The 26,924-nt window shown below is 35.0% G+C and overlaps 1 protein-coding gene across 4 annotated transcripts; it reads right to left on the bottom strand.

Annotated features, from left to right (window-relative positions):
* Positions 1-9,534: 9,534 nt before the first annotated feature.
* Positions 9,535-13,814, bottom strand: LOC131019849 (uncharacterized). Of its 4 annotated transcripts, none has more exons than XM_057948462.1 (7): positions 13,561-13,814; positions 13,411-13,470; positions 11,634-11,853; positions 11,175-11,304; positions 10,787-11,101; positions 10,562-10,669; positions 9,535-10,116 (listed from the first exon to the last, which is right to left on the bottom strand). In XM_057948462.1, exons 3-7 carry the CDS (start codon positions 11,651-11,653, stop codon positions 9,745-9,747), a joined length of 945 nt encoding a protein of 314 aa, XP_057804445.1. In that variant the 5' UTR covers positions 11,654-11,853; positions 13,411-13,470; positions 13,561-13,814; the 3' UTR covers positions 9,535-9,744. The 4 variants fall into 4 exon arrangements, with proteins under 4 accessions (XP_057804445.1, XP_057804446.1, XP_057804443.1 ...); XM_057948463.1 differs by having other exon boundaries at positions 11,634-11,831; XM_057948460.1 differs by lacking the exons at positions 13,411-13,470; positions 13,561-13,814 and adding an exon at positions 11,980-12,183 and having other exon boundaries at positions 11,634-11,868.
* Positions 13,815-26,924: the final 13,110 nt, after the last annotated feature.

Here is a 26,924-nt window from a genome sequence, read left to right as displayed (position 1 = left end):
TTTCTTGAACCTCTCCCTATATATATATAGCTATATTAAGAAATAAAACTCAATTTTTGGTTAATCATCTGAAAAATATAAATTATGGTCATTTTTTATAATTTCGATCCAAAATACCCTTGCCTGCACCCATTCTCTCCCTCGCTCACTGCCTCGCTGAGTGACCGCTGACACAATTCACATTAATTGTACCAAGTGTACCTAATTGTGCCATTTGTACCAATTGTCAGAGGCTGCGGGAAAGTCAGGGGCAACACCCTTTCTTTTGGCACAACTAATTGTACTATTTATACCAACTGCCAGTGATCGCGCCTTCTCTCCCTCGCTCGCTCTCGCTCACGCCACGGGAAAGTCAGCGGCCGCACCCTTTCTCTTGGCACAATTGGCACTGATTTTGACAAGTGTACCTAACGAATGAGACACTAATTGTGCTATTTGTACCAACTGCCAGCGATCGTGGGAAAGTCAGGGGTCGTGTCTCTCTCTGCGACCGCGCCCTTTCTCTTGGCACAATTAGACACTAATTGTGTCATTTTTACTAACTATCAGCGACTGCACCTTCTCTCTCCCACCTACTCTCGCTCACACCGCATTGCCCAGCGGCCGCACCCAACTCAAACCCGAAGCCCAACCCGTGCACGTAACCCTAACCCAGTCCGCCTAATTAAGGGCAAAATAGTCTTAAAACGTAAAAAATAGCCAAAATTTGTATTTTTTTATACGAGTGGCCAAATATTAAGTTTCATTGCTCAATATGGCTATCTCACAAATTGACTCTTTTAGATATGTCAAAATTTGTAATAATAATAATGGGTTATGGAAAAAAAAATACACGAACTTTAAAAAAAATTGTAATTTTCACCTTAACTTGTAATTAAGCAAAAAAAATACATTAATTTATATTGAGTGGATTTTTAAAATACCCACTTTCCTTTAGTAAAATTAAAAATTAGCTACTAAGATAAAAACTTAAAAAAATACTCACACTTACCATTTTACCCTTTCAAACACTACCCTTTAAAAAATTTCTGCATTTCACAACCAAATGGAATTCACAACCAGAATTTTTTGATTGTGAATTCACAACCAGTCGAGTGAATTCACAACCAGTTAAATTCACAACCATAATTTATTTTGTTGTGAATTCAAGTAGTTGTGAATTTGAGTTTTAAAGTTTGAATCTATCTATTATTAAATAGAATACATATTGAAGACCTCTCCTTCATTCTCTATCCTATGTGGCACTCCCACAAGTGAGTATTTTGATCATTCTCAATTCTATATTATATGGCATTTTTACTCATCCATCCCACATTGAAATTATCCTAAACTTCATCAATTCATAATCTATATAAAAGGCTCAATCTTCATGTAGACATTAGGCCATCTATTTTTTCCACATTGATATTATATTTAATCATTGGAAAATATAGATAAAGAAATACTTATAATATGTATTTCAAATAAATAGTTTTCCACATATTTTTATAACTGCAATAGATTTTCACATTAAATTTATAATAAACTTCATAATTCAAAATATAAAAAGTTGAAATTAAATTTCAATATTTGCAAACCTAAATAAAAGTATAGATGTTTCTGAAATAAATAGGTTCTTAAACTGAACTTGGTTAAAGTAAATAAAATGATCGTTAGATATATTTTAAATAAATAAGTAATTTAATTTAATTTGGTCATATAAAATAAAGAAAATGATAGTAAGATATATATTAAATAAATAAGTTCTTCAATTTAATTTGATCATGTACCTCATTTTCACATTAAACTCATAACCTAAATAAAAAGCTTAATTTTCATTCATATTTTAGCTTTCATCATTCTCACATTAATATTCAATTGAACTTAATCACTGAAGATCTAGATAAAGAAATACTTAAATTATGTTATTTCAAGCACATAGTTTTTCATATATATTTTTTTATAATTGCAATAGTTTTCCACATTCAATTGAATTTGGATATATAAAATAATAAAATGATACTTGAATATATTTTAAATAAAGGGTTAAGGTGCAAATAGGCCCCTCAAGTGGAGGCCCTTAGAGCGTTTCAGTCCCCTTACTAACTGTGTGTGCAAATTGGCCCCCGAATTCAAAAAAACGGTGCAGATCGGCCCCTTTGACTTAACATCGTTATGGGCCGTTAGTCAAGGGGGTGATCTGCACCGTTTTTTCGGAGTTCAGGGGCTAATCTGCACCTTTTAACTTTTTAATTAATTCATCTCTCTCGCTCAAAATTTGATCGTCGTTGTCGCTGATTCAAGCTCCGCGAGGCCGGCGGAGGGCGCCGCCCCTTTCTTTCTCTCTTGGGCCCTAAACCTCGGAGCTCGCTCGACTGCACACGCTTAGCGTCAAGGACGAGCCCTAATTCTCCCATTCTGTCGGAAATCGCCGCCGCAATATCCGGTGAACCCGCCGCCTGGCTTTTCTCGATGAGGAGTCGCCTAGCTTTTCTCGATAAGGAGTCGCCTCTTTCTCTCAAATCCGGCGAATCCGGTGATAAAGGCCGACGATGCCCGTCGCCATCTACACTATCGGCGTACTGTTGAAGAAGGACGCCTTCAAATCAAAGACCATGGCCAACATGATCTCGATCTCGATTGGGGTCACGATCACTACCTACGGCGAGGCGAAGTTTGATTCGTTGGGGGTGATTCTACAATTGGGGGCGGTGACGTTCGAGGGAGAATTCGAGATGTGATTTTTTTTAATGAACGGTGTGCAGATTAGCCCCTGAACTCCAAAAAGGGAAAATGTGCAGATTAGCCCCTGAACTCCAAAAAAACGGTGCAGATCGCCCCCTCTGACTAACGGCCCATAACGGTGTTAAGTCAGAGGGGGCGATCTGCACCATTTTTTTGAGTTCGAGGGCCAATCTGCACACACAGTTAGTAAGAGGACTGAAATGCTCTAAGGGCCTTCACTTGAGGGGCCTATCTGCACCTTAACCCTTAAATAAATAGGTTATTCAATTTAATTTGGTCATACAGGTGTGGATTTATAAATTCAAAATGAGTTTAATCAATTGTATCATATCCAAATATGTACCTTAAATTTGATTTTTTATATTTTGTTAATTATCTATGTACTATATCAATTATCTACATACTGAGAGGTCTCCACTATTCTTTATCCTATGTGGCACTCACACAATTTATATTTGTTTCACTCCCAATTCTACACCATATGACATTTATACATTTGTTTTCATCTATCCCACATTCAATTTATACTAAACTGAATCAATTCATAACCTAAATAAAAGGGTCAGCCTGCATGAATATATTAGCTCATCTATCTTTTCCACATTGATATTCTATAAAATTTAATTATGGGAAAACCTTGATAAAGAAATACTTATGATATGTATTTCAAATAAATAGTATTCCATATATTTTTTTATAGTTGCAATAGTTTTTCATATTAGATTTATACTAAACTTCATAATTCGAGTCTAAGAAAATTATAATTAGATTTCATATTTGGAAACCTAAATAAAAGTATAGATATTCTCGAAATAAATAGATTATTCAAATGAATTTGATCGTATAAAAAAATAATACTTAAATGTATTTTAAATAAATAAGTTATTCAATTTAATTTGGTCATATAAATAAAGAAAATGATACTAAGATATATACAAAATAAATAATTTCTTCAATTTAATTTTGATCAAGTAAAATAATTTGACATAAACTTCACTCCCCCACTAATCTCATAAAGATATATCTAAATAAAAGGTATAATCTTCATTCATATATTAGCCTATCATCTTTCGAGTTTTTGTTGAGACGGATGATCAGTTAAGGTAACAAATTATATTTAATTATCTATATATTTCAATAACTTAAATAAGTATGAGTAGTAGTGGGTATTACTATAAATTGGTCCTCAATCAAAATGTATAGTAAATAATTCTTTATTAATTTTCAAACGAATACGGGGATGGATTTATAAATTCAAAATGGGTTTAATCAATTGTATAATATCCAAATATGTACATTAAATTTGATTTTTTATATATTTTTATTTATCTATGTACTATATCAATTATCTACATATTATAGAACTCTCCACTATTCTCTATCCTATGTGGCACTTGTGGGACAGATAGATGGGTTAATGTATTCATGGAGATTGACCATTTTATTAAGGTTATGATTGATGAAGTTTAGTATAAATTCAATGTGGGATAGATGAAAACAAATGTATAAATGTCATATGGTGTAGAATTGGGAATGTATTCATGGAGAGTGACTCCCAATTCTACACCATATGACATTTATACATTTGCTTTCATCTATCCCACATTGAATTTATACTAAACTTCATCAATTATAACCTTAATAAAAGGGTCAATCTCCATGAATACATTAGTCCATCTATCTTTCTCACATTGATATTCTATAAAATTTAATTATGGGAAAACATTGATAAAGAAATATTTATGATATGTATTTCAAATAAATAGTATTCCATATTTTTTTTTATAATTGCAATAGTTTTTCATATTAGATTTATACTAAACTTCATAATTCGAGCCTAAGAAAATTATAATTAGATTTCAATATTTGGAAACCTAAATAAAAGTATAGATATTCTCGAAATAAATAGGTTATTCAAATGAATTTAGTCGTATAAAAAAATAATACTTAAATGTATTTTAAATAAATAAGTTATTCAATTTAATTTTGTCATATAAATAAAGAAAATGATACTAAGATATATACGAAATTAATAATTTCTTCAATTTAATTTTGATAATGTAAAATAATTTGAAATAAACTTCATTCTCACATTAATCTCACAATGATATATCTTAATAAAAGGCTTAATATTTATTCATATATTAGCTTATCATTGTTCCCACATTGATATTTTGTCATTTCTGCATTGATCTTTATTGAACTTCGCCATTAAAAAATAAAAATAAATTCAAATAAATTGCCATTGCCGAATTTGGTCATATAAAATAAATAAAATGATGCTTAGATGTATTTTAAATAAATAATCTATTGATTATATAAAAAGCTACATATTGAATAGTTCTTCACTATTCTCTATCACAAGTGGCACTTTCACAATTTAGTATTGTTTCAGTCTCAATTCTACACTTTATGATATTTTTACATTTGTTTTCACATATCCCACATTTAATTTTTACTAAACTTCATCAATTCACAACCTAAATAAAAGGCTCAATCTTCATGAATACATTAGATTATCTATCTTAAGGTTTGAAAATAGACAAGTGGTGCAATTGATACAAAATTAATAATTCAAGGTTTGAAAAAAAAATTATAATTAAGGATATAATTGATAGTGTAAAAATAATTTGAGGTTTAAAGTAATACTAGCATTTGCACACCGTGCAATGCACGGGAAACTTTAAATTTTTATATTTATATAAAATTGATATCAACTCAATTATCATATTTATAAATATAATTAAAAAAAATAGTTTTAACTTAATATATTTGAAATGCATATTGAAAAAATAAAAAAATTACAATAATAAAAATTTATATAATGAAAAGAAAAAAATTACAATATATATTGCATACTGCATTCAATCCAAAAGTTTTTAAGGATAGAGATATTTTGGAGTTACCAACGAGATGATTATTCGTGTAAATTTTGTCGAGATTATTAACCAATTATTGATTTATGTATTTTATTTATTTATATACATATTTTATAAATTTAAATAAATTCAAGAAATTAATTGATATTACACACACACACACACACACATATATATATATATATATATATATATGTATATATATGAGTTTGGGACGATAATAATATTAATATCATCACATATATAATTAAAAAATGGAATACTCCTATGTAGCATCACCGTATTTTTGCATTTTTATCTATCCTATTTCTCCAAAAAAAAAATCACATTTATTAATTCTTATTTATCTAAATCTTCTCATCACACATTAATTTTTTATGAGATTTCACCAAAATAAAACCTATATAAAAGGATACTCTTACTTTCTAAACCAAAAACTCACAGTTAATTGGTGGAATGATTGAGATTAGAATAATTTGAATTGCTTTGTCAATTTAAGTTGATCAAATTTATTTCGTTAAATAAAAATTATTGAATTTTAATTTTTTAAAAATAAATACTTGTAATTAAATAAATTATTTCTTCATTTTAATTTGGTCATAAAATAAGATATATTGCACAATTTTTTTCTAAAAAATTAGATTACACATTGAATTTTTTATGAAAATTTACCAATTGAAATACTAAATAAATTGATATAATATACTTTGAATCTCGTATCAATTTTTTAAGCCTTAGACGAGATGATTTTCAAAACTTAGTTATGGTCTTTCAAATTTCAAACAAGGTGATGCTTACTAGCCAATTTTATTCTTTCAAACCCCAAACGAAATGATGCTTGAAACTCAGTTATTCTATTTTAAGCTCCAAATGAGATGATGCACATAACTCAGTTATGATTTTTCAAGCTCCATACAAGATGATGTTTAGAAGTTAGTTATGATCTTAGAAGTTAGTTATGGTATTTTAAACTCCAAATGAGATGATGCACATAATCATGTTATGGTTTTTCAAGTTCCATACAAGATGATATTTAAAAGTTAGTTATGATCTTATAAGCTTCAGATTGTATAATCTCACAAGTCAGTCCTGGTCTTTCAATCTCCTAATGAAAATAATGTTTAGAAGTAATTTATGATATTTAAAGTATCAAATAGTGATGTTCAAACGATTGACGCATAAAAGTCAGATATATTGTTTCAGGGTCCAGACGAGATAATCCTCAAAAGTTTGGCATTCAAAAGTTAATTATTGTCTTTCGAGTTCTTGATGATCTTCTGGTGTCTTATAGAGTTGAGATGAGATGATGCTTATATGGTATATGAGATCTTAAATTAATTTTTATCCGTCAATATAAAAAAATTATACAAAATTTATATTAAAGAGTATTTTTATTATTATAGCAAAAAATGAACATTTAATTGACGAATATAATTGAAATTAATATAAATAATTTAAATCAAAATTTAAAGTCCCGTCGAATTTCGACGGGTTATACACTAGTTCACAACTAAAAACATTAGTTGTGAATTTACAACTAGCAATAGAGTTGATTGTGAATTCGAGATTTAAAACTCGAATTCACAACTAACACTAGCAATTCTAGAATTCACAACCAAAACAACTAGTTGTGAATTCAAGCATTTTTTTTTTATTGTAAATGCACAACCAGTAGAATTCACAACCAAAACTTAATTCACAACTAGAATTTTTTGGATGTAAATTCACAACCAATCGAATTCACAACCAAAATTTATTCGTCTGTGTGTGTGTGTGTGTGTGTGTGTGAGAGAGAGAGAGAGAGAGAGAGAGAGAGAGAGAGAGAGAGAGAGAGAGAGAGAGAGAGCGGGTGGGGGGAGGAATGAGATAGAGAGACCTAGAAGAGAGAGAGGGGGCGAGAATTGATTATTTTTAAGGAGGGGTACTTCAGTCTTTTCATGCAAAAAGTGGGTAAAATTTTATGTTTTTATCCTAGTGGGCAATTTTATATATTGACACATTTTATATTTTTGTTGCAGTTTTTTTACCAATGTTTGACTTTCAACGAATTTAGAACTTAATTGACAGTCGAAATTAAGTCAAATATATTAATGTTTGCATTCTTAGACCTGCAAACTTGTAAATACTCATCATCATCATCAGATATTAGACCAGCATCAGGTGAACTTTCGACTGTCAACTAAGCTCTAATTTCGCCGAAAGTCAAACTCATGTGAAAATTGCAACTAAAATATAAATTCATGTATTCTTTGGCTTAATTGAAAGTTTGAGTGAAAATTACAACTTTTTTTAAAGTTTGTGTAAGTTTTGGCCATAATCCTTAATAATTTTTATCAATTCAATTTATTTATTTTTTAGATATTTCTTAATTTACGTGCTCAAAAGTTATGAGACATTTATATTGAGAGAGAGGGAGTATTAATTATTGTTGAGCGCATGACGCGGTAAAATCTACCATATAAATCTTATAAAGCATTAATATGTGACATAATTTTTTGGGTTGGTATTGGGTGCGGTCGGCCGCATAGCATGCGGTCGGGTCGCCACGCGCCCAAACCCGCCCCCTGACCCATTCCCTTTAGACTCGCGCCCCAAATTATTACATTTGTTTATAGTAATTGCTATTTTTAATAAGCATAAGATATACATTTGTTCGCACAAATATATACTTATGTAAATATAAGTATTTACCTTCATTCAATATAATATTTTTTAAACCCTAAACCCTATAAATTAAACCCTAAACCCTGTAAACTAAACCCTAAAATCTGAACATTAAACTCTAATAGGAGTATTTACTTTCAATAAGCATAAGATATACATTTGATCGCACAAATGTATACTTATGTTAATATAAATATTTACCTTCATTCAATATAAAACATTATACATATCAATGATTACCTTTCCTTACAATAATAATTATTTGATCAAATAATAATATAATTATTGTTATAATAAAAAGTAATAATTGATATGGAGAAAGGTAATCTTTCAAAAATATTATACTTATTGTAATTATTGTTGTAATCAAGAGTAATTATTATTATAATAAAAATTACAAATTATTATTATGAAGAAAGGTAATATTTTTGAAACATACAATTTTTCACAACATTGATGTTAACTACTTATATTAACATAAGTATATATTTGTGCTAATACATGTATATCTTATGCTATTAAAAGTAACAATTATTATAAACAAATGTAATAATTGATATGGAGAAATGTAATGTTTCAAAAGTATTATATTTATTGTAATTATGCTTATTATAAAGAAAGGTAATGTTTTTGAAACATTACACTTCACAATATTGATGTCAACTACTTATATCAACATAAGTATACATTTGTGCGAACAAATGTATATCTTATGCTTATTAAAAGTAACAATTATTATAAACAAATGTAATAATTTGGGGCGCCGGTCAAAGAGGTGCACTACAAAATTCGCGCAAAATAGCTACGGAAATTTCCGTAGCTAAAAACACTAATTCCGTAGCTAAACAGTTTTACCTACGGATCGGGAACGGATATCGTCCGTAGGTATATCGCTCGTCGCTAAATTTTTAGCTACGGAAATCCGATCCCTCGCTAATGTTAGCTACGGATTTAGCTACGGAAAATCCCTCGCCGGAGTGTGTCGCCATAATCGTCGTCTAGCGGTCACCAACGGACTTAGCTACGGAAAAATCCGTAGCTAAATGGCTACGGAAATTTCCGTAGCTAATCCGAATCCGGCGACAAGAGTTTCTTCACCAGCTATTTGGATTTAGCTACGGAAAATTCCGTAGCTAATCCGTAGCTAAGTTGCTAAAATTTTGTAATTTTTATTTTAATTTTTGTTTACCGTAATACAACCTGTTATATACTCGATTTCTAGCAGAACTAACAACAATTAATATTATTTCAACATCCAACACACTCATTATCCCAAAATAGTCAATATCAAAGTCATAAACCAAAATAGTCATAAACCAAGATAGTTTAGAAATCACGTGTCTAACAAGTATTTCAAAACCAAACACCTAGAAATAGTAGTCACAAACCAAAATAGTTTAAAAATCACATATCTAACAAGTATTTTAAATTCAAACACCTAGAGATAGTCGATATCAAAATCAAAACACATGTATAATCATGGAACATGTGATGGTGGATCTGGATGGCTAGTGGCACTGCTTGATTGCCCTTGCAACTGCTTGATAATCTCCATCGCAACTTTAACCTGTTCTTCTAATCGAGATGTCCTTTTTCGCTCCTCTTGAAGCTGCTCCTCTACATCTCCTAGGCGAGTGGCATACTGCTCTTTGTCAATGTCGGACATAGCTGAAGTACTACTCTCTCCCGATATATTGGTCTTCAAGGTCAATGCGAGACTACCTGTGCCGAACAATCTTTGCTTTTTATCTAAACCGCCTCCCAAGACATCTAGATAAATCTTGTTCATATCCACGGGCGTATCAGGATTAGATTGGCCCATCTCTGTAGCAATTTCTTGTACCTCCACCTAATTGATAAAAAATACTCCATATAAAACATATTAAAATATACACTATTAAAGACATATACTTGTTTCAACCAATCTACAACCAACAAATTTCATAAGCTACACTCAAATGATTGAAGTATTGCTAATTTCCATTAGTTTCCTTTAGATGTATAAATAAAGTGAAAAAAAAAACTAAAGAAATACATGTCTTGATCTATTTCCTATTAGTATAATTTCATCCCTATTCTAATATTTCTTATAACAAACTATCAGAATCCATAATTTAAAAATAGAAATGCAAAGACTAAGCTCCAAGAAAGATGAATAACTCCATCTATTGATGTTAAAGACTTGCAACCTATCTACTAATGCTTGAAGTCTTAGAATTTAAGATAATGAATGGTGAGATTAAACAAGTTTGTAATGCTATTAATTTCATATTAAAGAATTTTAAATAACTTACATCGATTCTTTCAGACTTCTTATCGGTGTAAGTCCCATCCTTCTTCACGTGTAAAGCTCGAAAAGAGTCATATATCACACTCGACACTGGGACTCCCTTCGCTGCAGCCTGTTTATGAAGATATAAATAAACATTTATATAATAATAATAATAATAATAATAATAATAATAATAATAATAATAATAATAATAATAATAATAATAATAATAACTTTAGGTACTCACCAACTCTTGAGCGATATCCTCAACAGATTTTGACCCACCCTTATGTTTGACAATCCCGGTGCCCGGTCCATCAGGTTCAGATAACTTGCATTGTCTTGCCTTTTCCGACTTTGCTTTGACACTTTCGGTATCCCAATATTCACAAAGGTCCTTCCATGCATCCTCGTCAATGTATCCAGGCATACCTCCTCCCTCAACTGCATCATCCCTCTTTAACTTCATGTTGTGCACGAAGTCGCTATACCTCATGGCTGCCCTTTGAGACCATTTTTTGTAGACTTGATTCTCAAACTTTTCAGGCCATGTGTACACTTTCTATAGAAAAATTACTCATTAATATTTATTAAAGATAAATGTAAAATAACATAAATCAATATATAACACTTACTTTGAATTCATCAAAGTACAATTTTTTGATGTTGTTGGGAGTTAATTTCCAATTAAAGCCATTTGGATTCTTCACTTTCTTGAAAGATGTGGTAATCACACTAGACATCTTCTTGTGTGATCCTACCACCCTACAAAATAAACAATTTAATTAATTCATGAGATCGAAGCCTAGAACTAGCATCAACAACTGCTCAACACCATTTTCCATGATTTTGGCTATCTTCGTCCAAAAATATCAAAACTGCCTAGAGAATATTCATAAAAAGAAAAAACCAATGTGGCAACAAGAAGATATATCATCTACAAAAATCATATCGATTTAAAGGCAGATGCAAAACTCATATTGTAGCAGATTAATAGTACAAGAACCTTCAAAAATGGCATACCCACTACGTGATAATTGACATTAAATAACACTTATATCATAATATAACAACGAATTAAAAATACAACATACCCAGTACGTGATATTGGCATCGCGATCTTCCCATCAACCACTATATCTGACGTATGAGAGTTGGAAAATTCTACATCCTCGACGGAGTCCTCCTCCACATGGACATCTGATGATGCTGGGTGTGCTGAGGATGCGCTACTAGCCCCACCACGTGCAACACTAGTACTACTGCTACCACCACCACGCGTAGCACCCGCACTGCCACGCCTAATGGAACGTCCTATGATGGTCATATCTGAATGCAAAACAATAAGATAATTAATAAAAATGATATAAAAGTATCACCAATTAATATTGAAAATAGAATAAATAAACTCGTAGGAGTTTTTTGAAAGTATAAATAAACCTCGACATTATCATGATCAACATCATTTTCCTTATCCGACAAGATTATATCTTCATCGGTATCATCTTCGGCCTCATCGATTTCTATCATACCACCAAGTGGATGAATTGGTGTCATGTCATCATCTACGGCAGTGTTTGTAGAAAGTACCAATTCATCCTCTTGAAACGGTGGATCCAATGTTGAAGTAAATGCTCCATATGGGACTTCTACCTTAGATCTAGCTTTGATCTTACAAACTTCCCACCAATCCTTCCTAGATTGTTTCAAACTAGGATACGAGCAATAATATACTTGAAGGGCCTGACTTGCTAGAACAAATGGTTCATATTTGTTGTACCTACGCAAGTGGTTTATAGAAACCAATTTGAAATTAGGATGCACCAATGTCCCAGTATGTGATGGATCAAACCACTCACACTTGAATAATGTCGTTTTTTTTATTGGTAGACCTGGAAATTCCAACTCGCAAACCTCCAACAGACGCCCATAAAAATCAAGCTCAGTTTGGTCATACGTCTCACCCTTTATGCAAACACCACTGTTCATGCTGGCTCTTTGAGTTCCATGCGCTAGTGTGTCAAATTTGTATCCATTGACATAATATCCGGGATATGTCTTAATTTCTGTTAGTGGCCCCTTTGCAAGATCCCTAATGTATTTATTTGTGACATTGCTAGAAGGGTGTTGGACCTATCATAATAAGACAGACATTGATGCTATGTGAGTTTCTTTATAAAGTGTACTTGTAAACACACTAAATTAAATAGTAATTATGCAAAACTTTTCATATGTTATGTGCAGTGCACAGAGTTAATAGTTTAAAAGCACATATTGCAAAATTTAGTAAACCTATTTGGAATGGAGTATAATAGTTTAAAAGCACATAAAAGAAGCAACATTTGTTAGTTGAAACAGGGCATCGGGAAAAACTTGGAAACATGTTGAAAAGCAGAGTTGTGAAACCTGTATCTACTGCCAACAAAAGCTTATTACAGCTACAAGGCGTAGAATAAATGCTACTTATAGAAGAAGGTAAATATTCCACCATCAAAATGCATACTAGTCATAGTTTCAAGGGGAACTACTCGTGCAACCAATAAATCACAGACAACCACCAAAACTTTTTGATTCTCTAAAAAGAATATTACAGCATGAATTCTGCATCATCAGATTAACTTAAGGCACCAAAAATGGGTGTAATTCAAACAGTCTCCGACTTCCTCTATTAAGCTAAAGAACGAAAGATTCAAGTAAGACAGAAGCAGTCAAATTTTCTTCCACACAAATCATACCAAATTGTATTCCAAATATGTAAGGTGCAAGCATTCAGCTCCCACACAAAGATCATCATTCGGAAAATTATAGGTCGAATATCTAACCTAAAAGACAGAATTAGATTCTTTACTCTCAATTGATAACGAAGCTTACCAATTGTTGCAGCTATGGAGTCGAGCGACGGGGTAGGGCTGGGCGAGGGCAGTGCAATCCCTAAATTGGGAGTATAATATCAAATAACAAAGCTTAGTTATTAACATCCCATAACCAGAAGAGAACCCCCTCAAATCGAAGAGAACTTACCAATCGACGGCGGCTGCGACGATGAGCGTCCGAGCAAGGACGGTGGCGACGCCGGTGAGAGGACGGCGGTGGGAGAAATGGAAGACCAGTCGCGGCTGGAATAGTGAGAAAAAACTAGGTTTTAATTGGGGGAAAAAACTTGAACGTTAGATTTGAAAATCCAATTTTGCTACGGAAATTCCGTAGCTAGTAAGTCACACTGATTTTGCTACGGATAGAATCCGTAGCTAAGGATAAAATTTCAGTTTAGCTACGGCTTTAGCTACGGTTATTCCGTAGCTAAGAATTTTTAATAAAATTACTATTTTTTTTAAACTTTAGTGACGGATTATATCCGTAGCGAAAGAATTGCTACGGAAATCCGTTGTCAAATCCGTTGGGAAATTTAATAAAATATATCCGTCACGAATCCGTAGCGATTCCGTCACAGAATAGCTACGGAAATAAATCCGTAGCTAAATTTAGCGTTTTTTTGTAGTGGTGTGAGTCAGGGGTCAGGGGACGGGTTTGGGTGCGGGGCGACCCGGCCGCATAGCATGTAGCATGCGGCCGGCAGCATGCAAGTTTTTGTTTTCTATCAATTCTATCATTTTTTTTTCAAATTTTGACATTATTTTAAGATTTAGTATTCTGTATTTTAAGATTTTCAACTTTGACTTGTTAACTATTTAGTGGTTTATTTTGGTACTCTACTTCACATGTCGATATTTTATCTAATTATTTATTTATTAGTTGACTTTATCAGATTTATATTCAAATTAACATGATTGTACTTAGATGAAAAACATTGGATCATCTCGTTCAAAATTCTGACTTCTTTGAGAGATAATTAATAATAATTTTCTATTTTATTTATAATGATTCTAATTTTCGAATTAATGATTATAGGATAAACATCTTACCAACTAACATGTAATTCGTTGTCTAAATTATTGAATTCGGCAAGTTGAGCCCTTAGAACATTATAAAACACACACCACACGCATAAAACACACACCACACGAAAGATGACTTGGTAATATATTAGTTTTAGCTTTAATCATTTTTTTTTATTTGGTATATAAATGGGGCGGTGGTTGAAAATGAGCTGTGAACTTCATTTTATTTTTATGAGCATTCATGTCACGTCGTGGTGTGTATAAAATTTCAATTCTTGTATTTTTATTTTTCATTGCTTTGGATTCAACATGCAAGCAAATGCTCACTTAAAATAAAGAAGAAGCTTGAGTTTTTGAGTGGATTGGCTTCTTCTCTCCCCAATTATGCAAGTGGCGGATGCGAATGTTAACTAGAATGACTATTATTTATTTAAGGTTTAATGATAAGTCGTATTCCTAATTTTCACTATTTTTTAAAAATCTCAACTTAAAAAAAATTAATTAATTTATATCCCACCTTATAAAATCCAACAATAGAATAATGAACCATCTTGTTGGATTCTTGAATTCTTAAAACCTAGGTTTTTTTTTTTTATATATTTTTATATTAAATAATGCATATTCTAGCGAAATGATTTGTTATTTCATTATCGGATTTAGTAAGTCGGGACAATATGAAAGTTTTTTCAAATTGAGTATTTTTCAAGGGAAAAAATGACATTCTTTTTTATAAAATGTTGAGAATTAATAACACAAACTATGATTAATTCTTTATTTAAATTGGCCATTAGGATAGTCATATTTATTTAAATTATGTGTGACTGATTGACACAAGCATTTTCCAAATTCATGTATAGCTGCATGTATTATTTTCCTACTTGATTATAACATTTAACAAAATTCACAAACCTCAAAACCTTTGTGAACTCTCCTGGTTCACAGGCTGGAGTTTATTTTTCTTTGAGACTTGGACACATATATAGAGCTCGGGTTTATGAGGTTCGTGTGTTTTAGTTTTGAGGGTTTTTTGTTGTTGATAGTGTAGGAACAAGTGGGGGTACGTATTTGTGTACTTTGGAAGAATAATAGTGATCGAAAGCTTTTGAGTTTTTCAATCAACCATTTAAAGTTGGAGGTTAGGAGTGAAAAACAAAGCTTTTATGCGTTTCCTGGTACGGATAAAAGAAGACAGTCATGGGAGCTTTTGAGGAGATTGAGTCCGCTAGTACATTTCCTTGGGTCATTTGGCATGTAAACATAAATTTTTGTATTCAATAAATGAAATACAAAATTATGTACAAATCCAAAATATATGAATTGAAATGAATTTGTTAGAAGTTGCCATTCTCTAATTGATCATATGTTTCTACTCTTTGAATTTCTTTAAATCCTTGGAGGGAAACATAATTTCTTGATCTCCACGGACTTTGATGGATGACTTGAATTTGAGTTGTATAACATTAATTAAGAGGGCTTTCATCTTGTTAGGTCCGGAGGGTCTCGAATAGGTGTATGGGGGGGGGAATACACCTATTGGCTATTTTCGATCTTTACAAGAGATCAAAACGAAACTTCAAACACAAACTCAGACACCTGTTTGCTGAAAAGAGTTTTGACCAAAACAGGGTTGACGACTGATACTGAATGCTCTTCAGTAAGGAGTTATCAGTTAAGTCAAAAGAACTTAACTGATGCACGTAAGGCTTCAGTCGAGTTTGAAAAACAGAGATGTTATGAATCTTACTGACTATCAGTCAGACTGATAACACACGCAACGAAAAACTTTTGTTTCGCAATAGCCTGTGAGTTAAGCATGTTGACTCAACCTAAACACTACGCTAGATTGACTCGCAATAGGACGAGATCTATTGTAACGTGTAAGCTAACCCAAGTCGTCTCTCAAGGAAGATCTTTAAGGGCTTCTAATTGTATCACAAGAAAAACAATAAAGGTTTGATTTAAAAACTAAAACTTGTAAATTAAACTCAACGTGAAAAGTAAACTTAAACTTGTAAATTAAACTTAAACTTAATCTAGGCAAGAAACTATGAAAACCCTAGGCAAGAATTAAACAACTTTAAGTAAAGCTAACTTAAGAAATTAAATACGATTAAACTATGAAATTTAAAGACTTGAATTAAAACTTCTAAACTAGGCATGAAACGAAATTGCATAATTTAAATTGCATAATTGAAAGGAAATCATAAACGTAAAAGCAAAGCATAAACATAATGAAACAAAAGAAATTGAATTAAATACGAAATACCGTAAATTTCTTGAATGTGCAATCACTGTCACTCAATTACAATCCAAGAGGAAACTAAAAACAAAACTAAATTTGAAAGCTAACTAGAACAATGAATTCGAAAACTTGAAGAATTAAATAAAGCAATAAAAGCCTAAGTCTTTGGTTGCAGCGCTGGAACAATGACTCTCCAAGGTTGAACGAAAGATTAGGGAAAGGAAGTTATTTCTTACAATGAACGTTCAAGCCCTTTTATAGACTTCATTCCAACCCTAATCATCATCAAACTCGCCTTGCAAAATTGGACTCTTAAGGAAATAGAATCGTGCATTCAAAGGTAAGTCCAGCTGTATCGTGCTCTGCAAGTAATCTTAGCTCTGGCGAGAAATTGTAGCTCTGGCGAGAAATCGCCAGCTCTGGAAACGTGCTAACTCTGGCGGTCATGGCAGAGTTGGAAGTCAGCTCTGGCGAGTCATGACAGAGCTGGAAGTCAGCTCTGGAAAAATATGTTGACTCTGGCGCATAAAGTCAACTCTGGAACATTAAGCTCTGGAGATAAAGTCAGCTCTGGAATGTTCAGATCTGGAACTTTAGCTCTGCTCTGACAAGTTTGTTCTGCTCTGGAGAATTCAGCTCTGATAGTGGAGTTTAGCTCTGGAGATGGTCAGCTCTGGCTCTAGCATATCCGCACAGCTCTGCTCTGCTCTGGAGCGGGCTTTCCAGCTCTGGCACCAGTTTGCGCCTAAGTACGCCATTCTAACCTAAAATCTCCAAAATTACACTCTTCCATCTATCAAATCTAAATCTCCTGCAAAGCATAAAACAAACCCATAAACGCACCAATTTCCAGAATATATAACTTAAAATAAACACATGCAAACCCCCAAATTAAGAACAATTAGGCATAAATCAACCCCCCCACACTTAGCATTTTGCTTGTCTTCAAGCAAAATCAATATGAATCCTAGGAAGAGAGCGTTTCAACGATGCTTATTTCCATTCAAACATTCACAAGTCAATTCAAATTTTCCAATCAATACATATCTCTCGATCATGCAAGTAACTTAAAGTTTAAGAAGCAACAAAACAGTAATGCAAGTAATTCGATCAGACCCAATTCTCCGCTAGAAGTGAATTCCCTAATGTGATCGCCTTTATAATCAATATCTCCATTTTTCACACTTTGTGTGCTTTTAGATTTCGACAATTGAACCATAATTCATGAAATAAAATCATTTGGGTGTAATCCAAAATCTTTTCACGTGGTTTCCCATGCTCATACTTAAAACTAGAGGAGCAGAGACTCAGCGCTGTCACAATTTCAGAGCTGGCCAGATGTTTCAGAGCTGGCCTTTTCAGAGCTGGCAATTCGTCCAGCATTTTTCACATTTCACAGATAGGCAATCACAATGACAACACTCCTTCTAGCATCTACCGGACAAATCACGTTTCACTTACTTACAATCGTGTTGCAACAAAACTCATAATTCTTTGCACAAATAAGAAGCATATATCAAGAGTAAAATAAGAATAACTACCATTCATTCACAAACCCGAAATTCACATCGAAAACTATCTTCTCTTCCACAAATTCATAAAAAAAATTGCAAGTATCCAAGAGCAAGCTAAGAATAAAGGGACCAATCGCCCAATCGAAAGCATAAGCAAACCAAAACAAGCCACCCCCCACACTTAAAGAATGCCATGTCCTCAGGGCACAAAATGAAGAAAGAGTTAGAAGACGTCCCTGATCATTGGGCTGAGGCTTCAATCTTCGAGGTTCCTTGTTTGGTGAGAACGGTTATGTTGAAGAGCAGGAGATGCGACATCTTTGAAAAGGTAATCACCAAAGATGAATGACCTCTGCAGAGAAAGGACGATCCTGAGATCTCTGCATTTAATGCGGCTATACTTCTGGAGTGTGTGGCTTCCTTTGAACGCTGGAGGTTCAGTCCGAGGAAGAATGTTTAACTGATACTTGACTTTAGTATCAGTCCGCTGATTCCACGTGGCACGCATTAAGTAATCAGTCAAAACTGATTCTTCGACTGATGCTTCAGTCGGAAACTTCAGTCTTCAGTCCTTCGTTCTTCAGTCTTCAGTCTTCAGAACAACAACTAAACTAGAAAAAGAACTCCAACACTTGAGTTCGAGCAGTTCTAGTCTATTACAAAAGAAACCTATTGATTTTGGTATCATCAAAATAAGGATTAGGATATTTCATTAAGTTCCCAACAATTTCCCCCTTTCTGATGATGCCAAAACCACACAACAGTTCTAAGCAAGAAAAAGACAGAACTCAAAGCACAAGTTATTAAATAGGGTGAATACTATTCCCCCTTAACAAAAGATCCTAAAACTTATACTCAGAGAGAAGAACGCAACAGTTCAAACAGAACAAGGACAAGATAGAAAAATATTAATCAGAGTCTGGACAAAAAGTCATTGTCTTCAGGTTGAGATAAAAATGAAGTTCATTTTCAGTTAAAGAAAAACTGATGAGACATCAGTCGAGGTACAGGGCAAGACATACAAAGGAGCAAAAACAACAAAGAAAACACATGAGAAACCCATGGACTCTAGCAGTCTGCTTGTCTGCGCCTTGAACTTCTTGATCTTCATCTTCAGTCTTCATGTTCCTAAGCTTGTTCCACTCACACTTATTTTCCGTTGACTTGAGGTCTTTACTGAAACGTCATCCTTACAACTTCTGGTGATCCTTTTACTTTACCATCTTCAGTATTTCGAGAAGATGCAGGGAACTACCTTCGAGAAGATTTTTCTCTGACTCTCTTCTACTTTCCCCATTTTTTGGTGACATAAAAAAGAGAGCTGATGATGGAAGCTATGATCAGACGGTACCCAACTCCGTTTCACAAGAACTCGTGAGAGGACTTGAGAAAAAGATGAGTCCAGAGATGCAGAAGAGGAAAACGCCAGTGGGGAGGGTGAGGTGAGGAGGGACGCGGAGAAGTGAAGGAGAGCGAGAGGATAAGGGAGACGGAAGGATGAAGAAGACTGCCTTAGAAAGGGAGAAGGCTGCCTTGGAGGGAGAAAGAGAGGCTTAAGAAGAAGAGAGAGGGGACGGGGATGGAGAAAGAGAGAGAGTACGGGATAAGGGTGTGAGAAGGAAAAATCGAATCAGTGACAGTCGTGAGGACTAACACTGTCGATATTGCGCCGGTTGACAACGAGCTTCTGCTCATTGTTGTTGCACACCATGGAAGCTCACAAAAGATGTGAGAGAAGCCTGAAGGCCGGGTGAAGTCCTCTTTCGAGAGAGGGACTTCAAACCGTATCCTTGAGAATCGAAGAGGCTTCTTGGTGCCGGGCATGAGGATGTAATACACTCGCGTCGTTGGATATAAGTGAGAGTAGAAACAAGTTTGACGTCGGAGAGACGTTGAGATCCAGTGGAAGGGTCCGGTGAAGACCAAGTATGTGAGCGTCATTCTCCCACTCCATGACTTCGCAGTCATTGATTTCTCCTTTGTCGGAATAAAATTTTTCTCTGCAACTTTTTGAAAGATTGAAATTTTTCTCACAGTGAAGGTTGTGGAGAGTTGTTAGTTGATGCAGAAAATAAAAGAAGACATCAAGGTATAAATAGACCATTTTACCAAGAAAGAAGATGAAAAAGTTTTGCGAAAATTGTGCCTAAAATATTTTTGAAGGAAAATTTCACGTCCGCTCTCACTACAGAGGACGGAAGCTTCAAAAGGTGAGAAAGATCATTGTATTTTGTCAAATCAATGAGATTCTCAAGATTTTCATTTCAGAGGCAAAAGGTTGGAAAGATTTTGAGAAAAGATCAGGACAAGTTAAATCAAATTCAAATCTTCTTAAAAGTACTTGTCCTTCACGGATATTTCATTTTCCAACAATCAGTTAAAGATTTTGAAACAAACTGATCAGTTAGAGAAAACTTTTGAAAACAAACAAAACACTCATAACTGAAATAACTGATTTTCAAAGAGTAAGTTGAAGATACTTACTGATCGACTGATCATTGTAGTCAGTCGATACCACTGAATCTGGTTGACTTATCAGAATAAGTTCCCTTCAGATGAAGACTTATCTTCATTGCTTTCCACGTCAGCAGTTGTAGAGCATCAGTTGGTTGACCACCAGTTGGTTGACTGTTGAGGAGATCTTCAAACACAAGATCACTCTTCAGGGTTGATGAGGCCGATCCTTCCACACAGATCATTGAACCTTTCTTCAGGAAGAGCTTTGGTCAGCAAGTCTGCTCTTTGAACTGCGGTTGGAATCCATTTAACAGAGATATTCTTCTTTTCGACGTGATCACGAATGAAGTGATGTTAGATTGTAATATGCTTGACTCTGGTGTGATGAACTGGATTCTGTGAGATTGCAATAGCACTGGAGCTGTCGCAATAGATTGAGACTTCCTTCTCTTCGATCCCATAGTCAGTTGTTGGACTAGCCATAGGAGTTGTGAACAACAGCTTCCCGCAGCAACATATTCAGCTTCAGTTGTGGAGGTGGCGACTGAAGTCTGCTCATTTGAAAACCATGAGATAAGTTTATTGCCTAGGAATTGACAAGTTTCCGATGTTGATTTGCGATCAATTTTGCATCCTGCAAAATCTGAGTTTGAATATCTGATAAACATGCATTTTTACCTCTTGGTGTGTCATATTTGATGTTTAGTTATGAGGATTTTGTGTGTTTGTTGATTTATTTGAGCTTATATTGGTTTATGGTCAAGAACTTGTCACTTGCTTGTTGTTTAAATGAATTTTGAGAAATAATAAAGCAGAATTTGGAAGAATTGGCTGAAATACAAGTTGTAGTTCATCTCGAGAGGAGTTCGTGAGCGCAAACGGATTGTAAATCGGAGTTCGGACGAGGGAGAACGAGGCAAAACAAAATTGCTGCGCAAAGCGTCAGAGCTCGCGCGGCCGCGCGACGGAACAGGGAGTTCTGGAACCTCGCGCGGGCTGGAGGCGCGGCCGCGCGAGTCGCCGTTTTTCCGCCCAAAATTCATTTTTTTAGTGATTGTGGGTATTTTTGAGAGCTACAAGACCTAGAGCATATAAATACTCCCTAAGAACTTATTCTCTGCAGTTTTTATCGCTTTTTATCATATTTTACATCTTTTGGAGAGCTTTGAGAAGACGGAGAACACCATTGGAGCAAGAACTGAAGATTCTCAATTTGACTACGGTTTTATTGTTGAATGTTTTACAGTTTTATTGAGATATTGATTCTTAGTCATATGTCTATGTGTGGCTAGAATCCATTTTTCCCAGGGTTTAGGGAGTAGACATGATTTAAATTTCTGACTATTTGATTCAATTAATTGAGACTGTTATTCCTTTTTATGTTCTTGTTATTATTGTTTGCTTTATTGATTGGCCACCAATTTAGCATAATCATAGGTTTTAATTTGATATCGGGAGATGATAATTATTACCTGAACTAAGAACATAGAACACATATATTTAATTCTAAAGGGAATTGATATTTGTGAGGGCGTTAATCCTATGAGCTTTTAGGAGTTACATGTTAGAAGTGCGATCCGGGGACGGTAGCCTTGCATGTAATCAACGGTTTGTATGCCACGGGAGTGGGTATAGACTAGTTTTGAGATTGCCTTAGGAATCGTCTTATTAATTGAATTGAGCATGTTAGTTAGGAGAATCTGTTGAAACCTTTGCCTTGGGAAATCTTGTGCTATCTGTTTCTCTGTTTCGCAGCTTGATTTATTTTCTTTCCTGCTGTTTATTTTTTTAGTTTAAAAACTAAAACTCTTAATTTCGTTTGTCCAGATAGAGTAGGATAATTTAGGATAGGAATTGGTAAATTCAGTCTCTGTGGAATACGACCTTGCTTGCTACTGTACACAATTGCACCCGTACACTTGCGGCGTGTTAAATAAAATAGCGAACAATATCCGGTGAGCTTGAAGTCATCGTCAGCTGGGTACCAAAATCCTAAGTTGGGTGTGCCCTTGAGATATCGCAAAATTCATTTTGCAGCATCCATATGTGAGCTTTCTTTAGATCTGACTTATATCTTGCACAAACCCCGACTGCATAAGCGATATCTGGTCTGCTAGCAATCAAATACAGCAATGACCCAATGATTTCTCTGTATTTGGTTGACAATATAGATTTTCCTTCTGATCCTGGATCTACCTTCCAGTTTGTGTTCATTGGAATCTTGACTGATTTCATGTGCTGAATACCGAACTTGGCGATCAATTCCTTAGCTTACTTTGACTGATTGATCATTATTCCTTCGCTGGTCTGCTTGACTTGTAATCCAATAAAAAAATTCATTTCTCCCATCATGGACATCTGAAACTTATTAGTCATGATATCAGCCAACTTCTTGCACATGCGTTTGGATTTGGATCTGAAGATTATGTCATTGACATAAATCTGAACAAGTAGGAGATCTTCTCATTCTTTGAGAGTGAACAAGGTTCTGTCCACTGATCTTTTCTTGAACCCTTGTTCTACAAGATACTCAGAAAGAGTATCATACCATTCTCTTGGTGCTTGTTTCAATCCATAGAGCGCTTTCTTTAGCTTGTACACCTTTTCTGGTCCTATAACCTCAAAACATGGAGGTTGTTCCACGTAGACTTCATCGGTGAGCACTCCATTGAGAAATGCACACTTCACATCCATTTGGTATACCTTAAATCCTTTGTGAGTGGTAAATGCTAAGAAGAGCCTGACTGCTTCCAATCTGGCAACTGGAGCAAAAGTCTCATCGTAGTCGATTTCTTCTTCTTGACTGTATCCTTTTGCTACTAGCCTTGCTTTGTTTCTCACTACATTTCCTTCTTCGCGTCTTTCTTATTTTTGAAAATCCATTTCAAACCAATCACTTTTGCATCGTCTGGTCAATCCACAAGTTCCCAAACTGAATTCCGATTGAATTCATTGAGTTCTTCTTGCATTGCGATGACCCATTGAGTGGACTTCTGAGCTTCTTCAACGTCCCTGGGCTCTGTAGATGATAAGAAACAACTAAAGTTCTTATCTTCATTGATGCAGTTCTGGTTGATATCAAAGACGAGGTTGCACATTGATCTTCGAGTCTTTACACCGTCTGATGGTTCTCCAATGATGTTTTCATTTTAATTGAGTTCAAACCATCTTCGATACTTCTTGATTTCTTCTGGCGATGGTGGAGGTTCTTCAGTCAGAATGGTTCTGAATCATTCAGTAGTTTCTCGAGCAGGGAAGTGTTGAACTGGTGTTGCTTCAGCAGGTTCAACTTGTTCTTCGGCTAACGGAGTTCCCCCTTGACTGATGCTATCTGCATTGGTTCCAGTCTGAGCTTCAGACCTTTGACTAATCTTCTGATACTGAAGCTTTTCAGTATCTTCTTCTTTTCCGGGTCCCCACACTAAGACAATAGAAGGTTCGGTGTCCTGCTTTTCAGTTTTGGAAACTTCAGTGTTCTCAACACTTCTTTCAGTTTTCTGTTTCCTAAAATCATTAGTAGACTCATCAAAAACAACATGTGGTGTTTCTTCAACACAAAGAGTTTGAGAATTAAAAACACTCGATAGGCTTTGCTGGATCGTTCAGTTCCAAAGTATCCGAGAAAGATTCCTAGATCAACCTTGCTATCAAATGTGTTTAATCTCCTCTTGTCATTGTTATGAATGAAACACCGAGAACCGAAAGCATGAAAATATGAGATTGAAGGCTTCCTGTTCTTCCATAGCTCGTATGGAGTTTTCCCATGTCTTTGAGTGAGGAATGATCAATTTTGCGTGTAGCATGCGTTGTTGACTGCTTCGGCCCAAAACTTCAAAGGGAGTTTTGATTCGGCTAGCATCGTTCTTGCTGCTTCCTTTAAAGACCTGTTTCTTCTTTCTGTTACTCCGTTATGTTGAGGAGTCCTCGCTGCAGAAGTTTGATGACTGATTCCTTGTTCCTCACAGTAGTCACGAATTACGGCATTGAGGAATTCAGTCCCTCGATCTGATCTGATGCTGATGATGTTGACTTTCTTTTCAACGTTTAGTCTTCTCAGCAGTTTTGGCAATTCCAGCAGTGTCTCTCTCTTGTTGTAGAGAAAGATAACCCAAGTATATCGTGAATAATCATCCACGACAACTAAAGTATATCGTGAATAATCATCCAAACAAATCCATGTGAAGTAGTTGAAGAATTCTTCCAGAGGAGTGTCCTGACTTTGACTTGAATGACGTCCTGGTTTGCTTTCCTCTTTGACATGCTTCACATTCTTGCTTCTTCTAGAACACAATAGAAGGTAAGCCCTCTACCAGTTGATGCTTAGCAAGCTTGTTGATCGTTTTGAAGTTGAGGTGGTTGAGTCTCCTATGCCACAGCCAGTTGAGCTCCGAGCTACTTTTGCTGATGAGACATATTTCTGGAGGGCTATCTTCCCATGAGACGACGTAGAGACTTCCTTGTCTGATCCCTCTCAGAACCACCTTCATTTGACTGTTACTGACAGTGAATTCATCATTTTTGATCTTCACTGCGAATCCGCTGTCACAAAATTGACTCACAGACAACAAATTATGTTTTAGTCCAGAAACATAGCTAACATTACTGATACTGGCGTTACTCATGTCGAGTACACCATAGCCTTTTGTTTCCCCGATTGAGTTGTCTCCGAATGCAACTTTTAATCCAGCTTTCTCAACATATTGAGTTAGATATTCTTTGTAGCCCGTCATGTGCTTTGAACAACCGCTATCCAGGTACCATGTTCTGATTGAGGCTTTAATTTCTTCCTTCTTTTTGTGTTTCCTATTTTTGACCTGCAAGGAAGAGTTAATTTAGGTACTCAATCAATGTTTGGGTCCTTCATTGTTAGCTCGTGTTCATTTTGGAACCCATATCTGCTTCAGAACTGGTCTTGGTGCTGATCTCTTGCGTTTTGCCAGTTGTCTGACTGAAGTTGTCGGTGCTTTAGTTAGCACATGAACAATCTTCTGTTGAGCTTTCCTTTTGAGAGCCTCACTCTTGTAGAAGCTTTGTCTGGTGAGGTGTTGAGGTCTTCTTTGCTCCATAGAGTATCTCCTTTAAGATATGTGAGTCATTCTTGACTGATGGAGGCTTGACTGATGTTGTGGAACATGAGTCATATGATGTCCAGTTGCATGTTGTCGTGATTGGCATTTGGCTCGTCTGGACTTATCATAGCTTTGTCTCCATGGATGTTCTTATCTTCGGAACTAAACTGGTTTCAGTTTCTGACTGATGTTGTTGTTCTTTCCCTTGGACTGGTGAGGAAGATTCTGCTTGAGTCGTGATGTTCCTTGCCCTATTTTTTGACTGAAATCTGCTTTCCAGTCTTCTCAGTAGGATGATCTAGTTGGGCGCCTCCTTGGCTCGTCTGTAGTTTTATGGAAGACGAACATTTGTTCTTGCTATCAGTTTGCGCTTTCGAACTTTTTCCATATCATGATCTCTTGATTCTTCTGAAGTGTTGTTTCCAGAAGCGTCATCTGCTTATTTGATGACGATATTATTTCCTTTAACAGTTGGAGCAACCTTTCCTCCTATGCTTAAAAGGGCTTTTGAAGGAAAGTTGGTCATCATGGGAGACTTCATCATGCAGTCTTTGACTATTTCTTCCAATTTGTGATTGAGCCTCTTGATTTCATGAGATGCTCTGTCACACTCTAAAGTAGAAATTCTGAGCTTTTCTACCAGTTGATTGTTCTCCATGATCAGTTTGTCAAGACAAGTTTCATCCGAAAAGTAGATGATTGTCTGATTCTTGACTCGTTCTTCACTGATCTCTTTTTCAATTTTCTGATTCTACTTGAGGAGATCTTCGAACATTTTCCTTAACTGATAGTGATCATACTCGTCAGTTTCATCGGCTGAGCTTTCTCCAAATTCTGAGTGATCTCCTGAAAACACTAGGGAATTATCAGTATAAGGAGTTTTTGAGTGAGAGTTTACCTCTGAGCCGTTCATTCCGTTGTCGTAGCTGTTGTCGGCCACGCTTTCGATTTCGTTGGCCATCAGGGCTTGGCTCTCATCATTTGAGCTGGTAGAGTTGAAGTCGGATGATTCTGATGCTTCTTCGGAAGATCCTGCATCGTCAGCAACCATCGCTTACTTCTTCGCATATTTGCGATCTCTCTTGGCTTTCAGCTCCTTGCGCTCAGACTGCGTCAATTCAGGGCATTCAGATCGAAAGTGCCCTTTCTTCTTGCATCCAAAGCATTCCACATCTTTCAAGTCGAAAATGGTTGATTTTCTTTC

Source organism: Salvia miltiorrhiza, chromosome 4 (genome assembly GCF_028751815.1).
Source record: "Salvia miltiorrhiza cultivar Shanhuang (shh) chromosome 4, IMPLAD_Smil_shh, whole genome shotgun sequence".
NCBI lineage: Eukaryota > Viridiplantae > Streptophyta > Magnoliopsida > Lamiales > Lamiaceae > Salvia > Salvia miltiorrhiza.
Note: the sequence above shows the minus strand (reverse complement) of the source record. Positions and strands in the feature narration are given on the sequence as shown.

What these genes read in the sequence shown, in the direction of transcription:
- LOC131019849 (XM_057948460.1), bottom strand. Translation starts at nt 11,866, where the DNA reads ATGACCATCATAGGACGTTCCATTAGGCGTGGCAGTGCGGGTGCTACG. An exon ending in AGGATATCGCTCAAGAGTTG is followed by an intron (nt 10,670 to 10,786) that starts GTGAGTACCTAA and finishes CTTCATAAACAG; the next exon opens with GCTGCAGCGAAGGGAGTCCC. An exon ending in AGAAGTCTGAAAGAATCGAT is followed by an intron (nt 10,117 to 10,561) that starts GTAAGTTATTTA and finishes TTTATCAATTAG; the next exon opens with GTGGAGGTACAAGAAATTGC.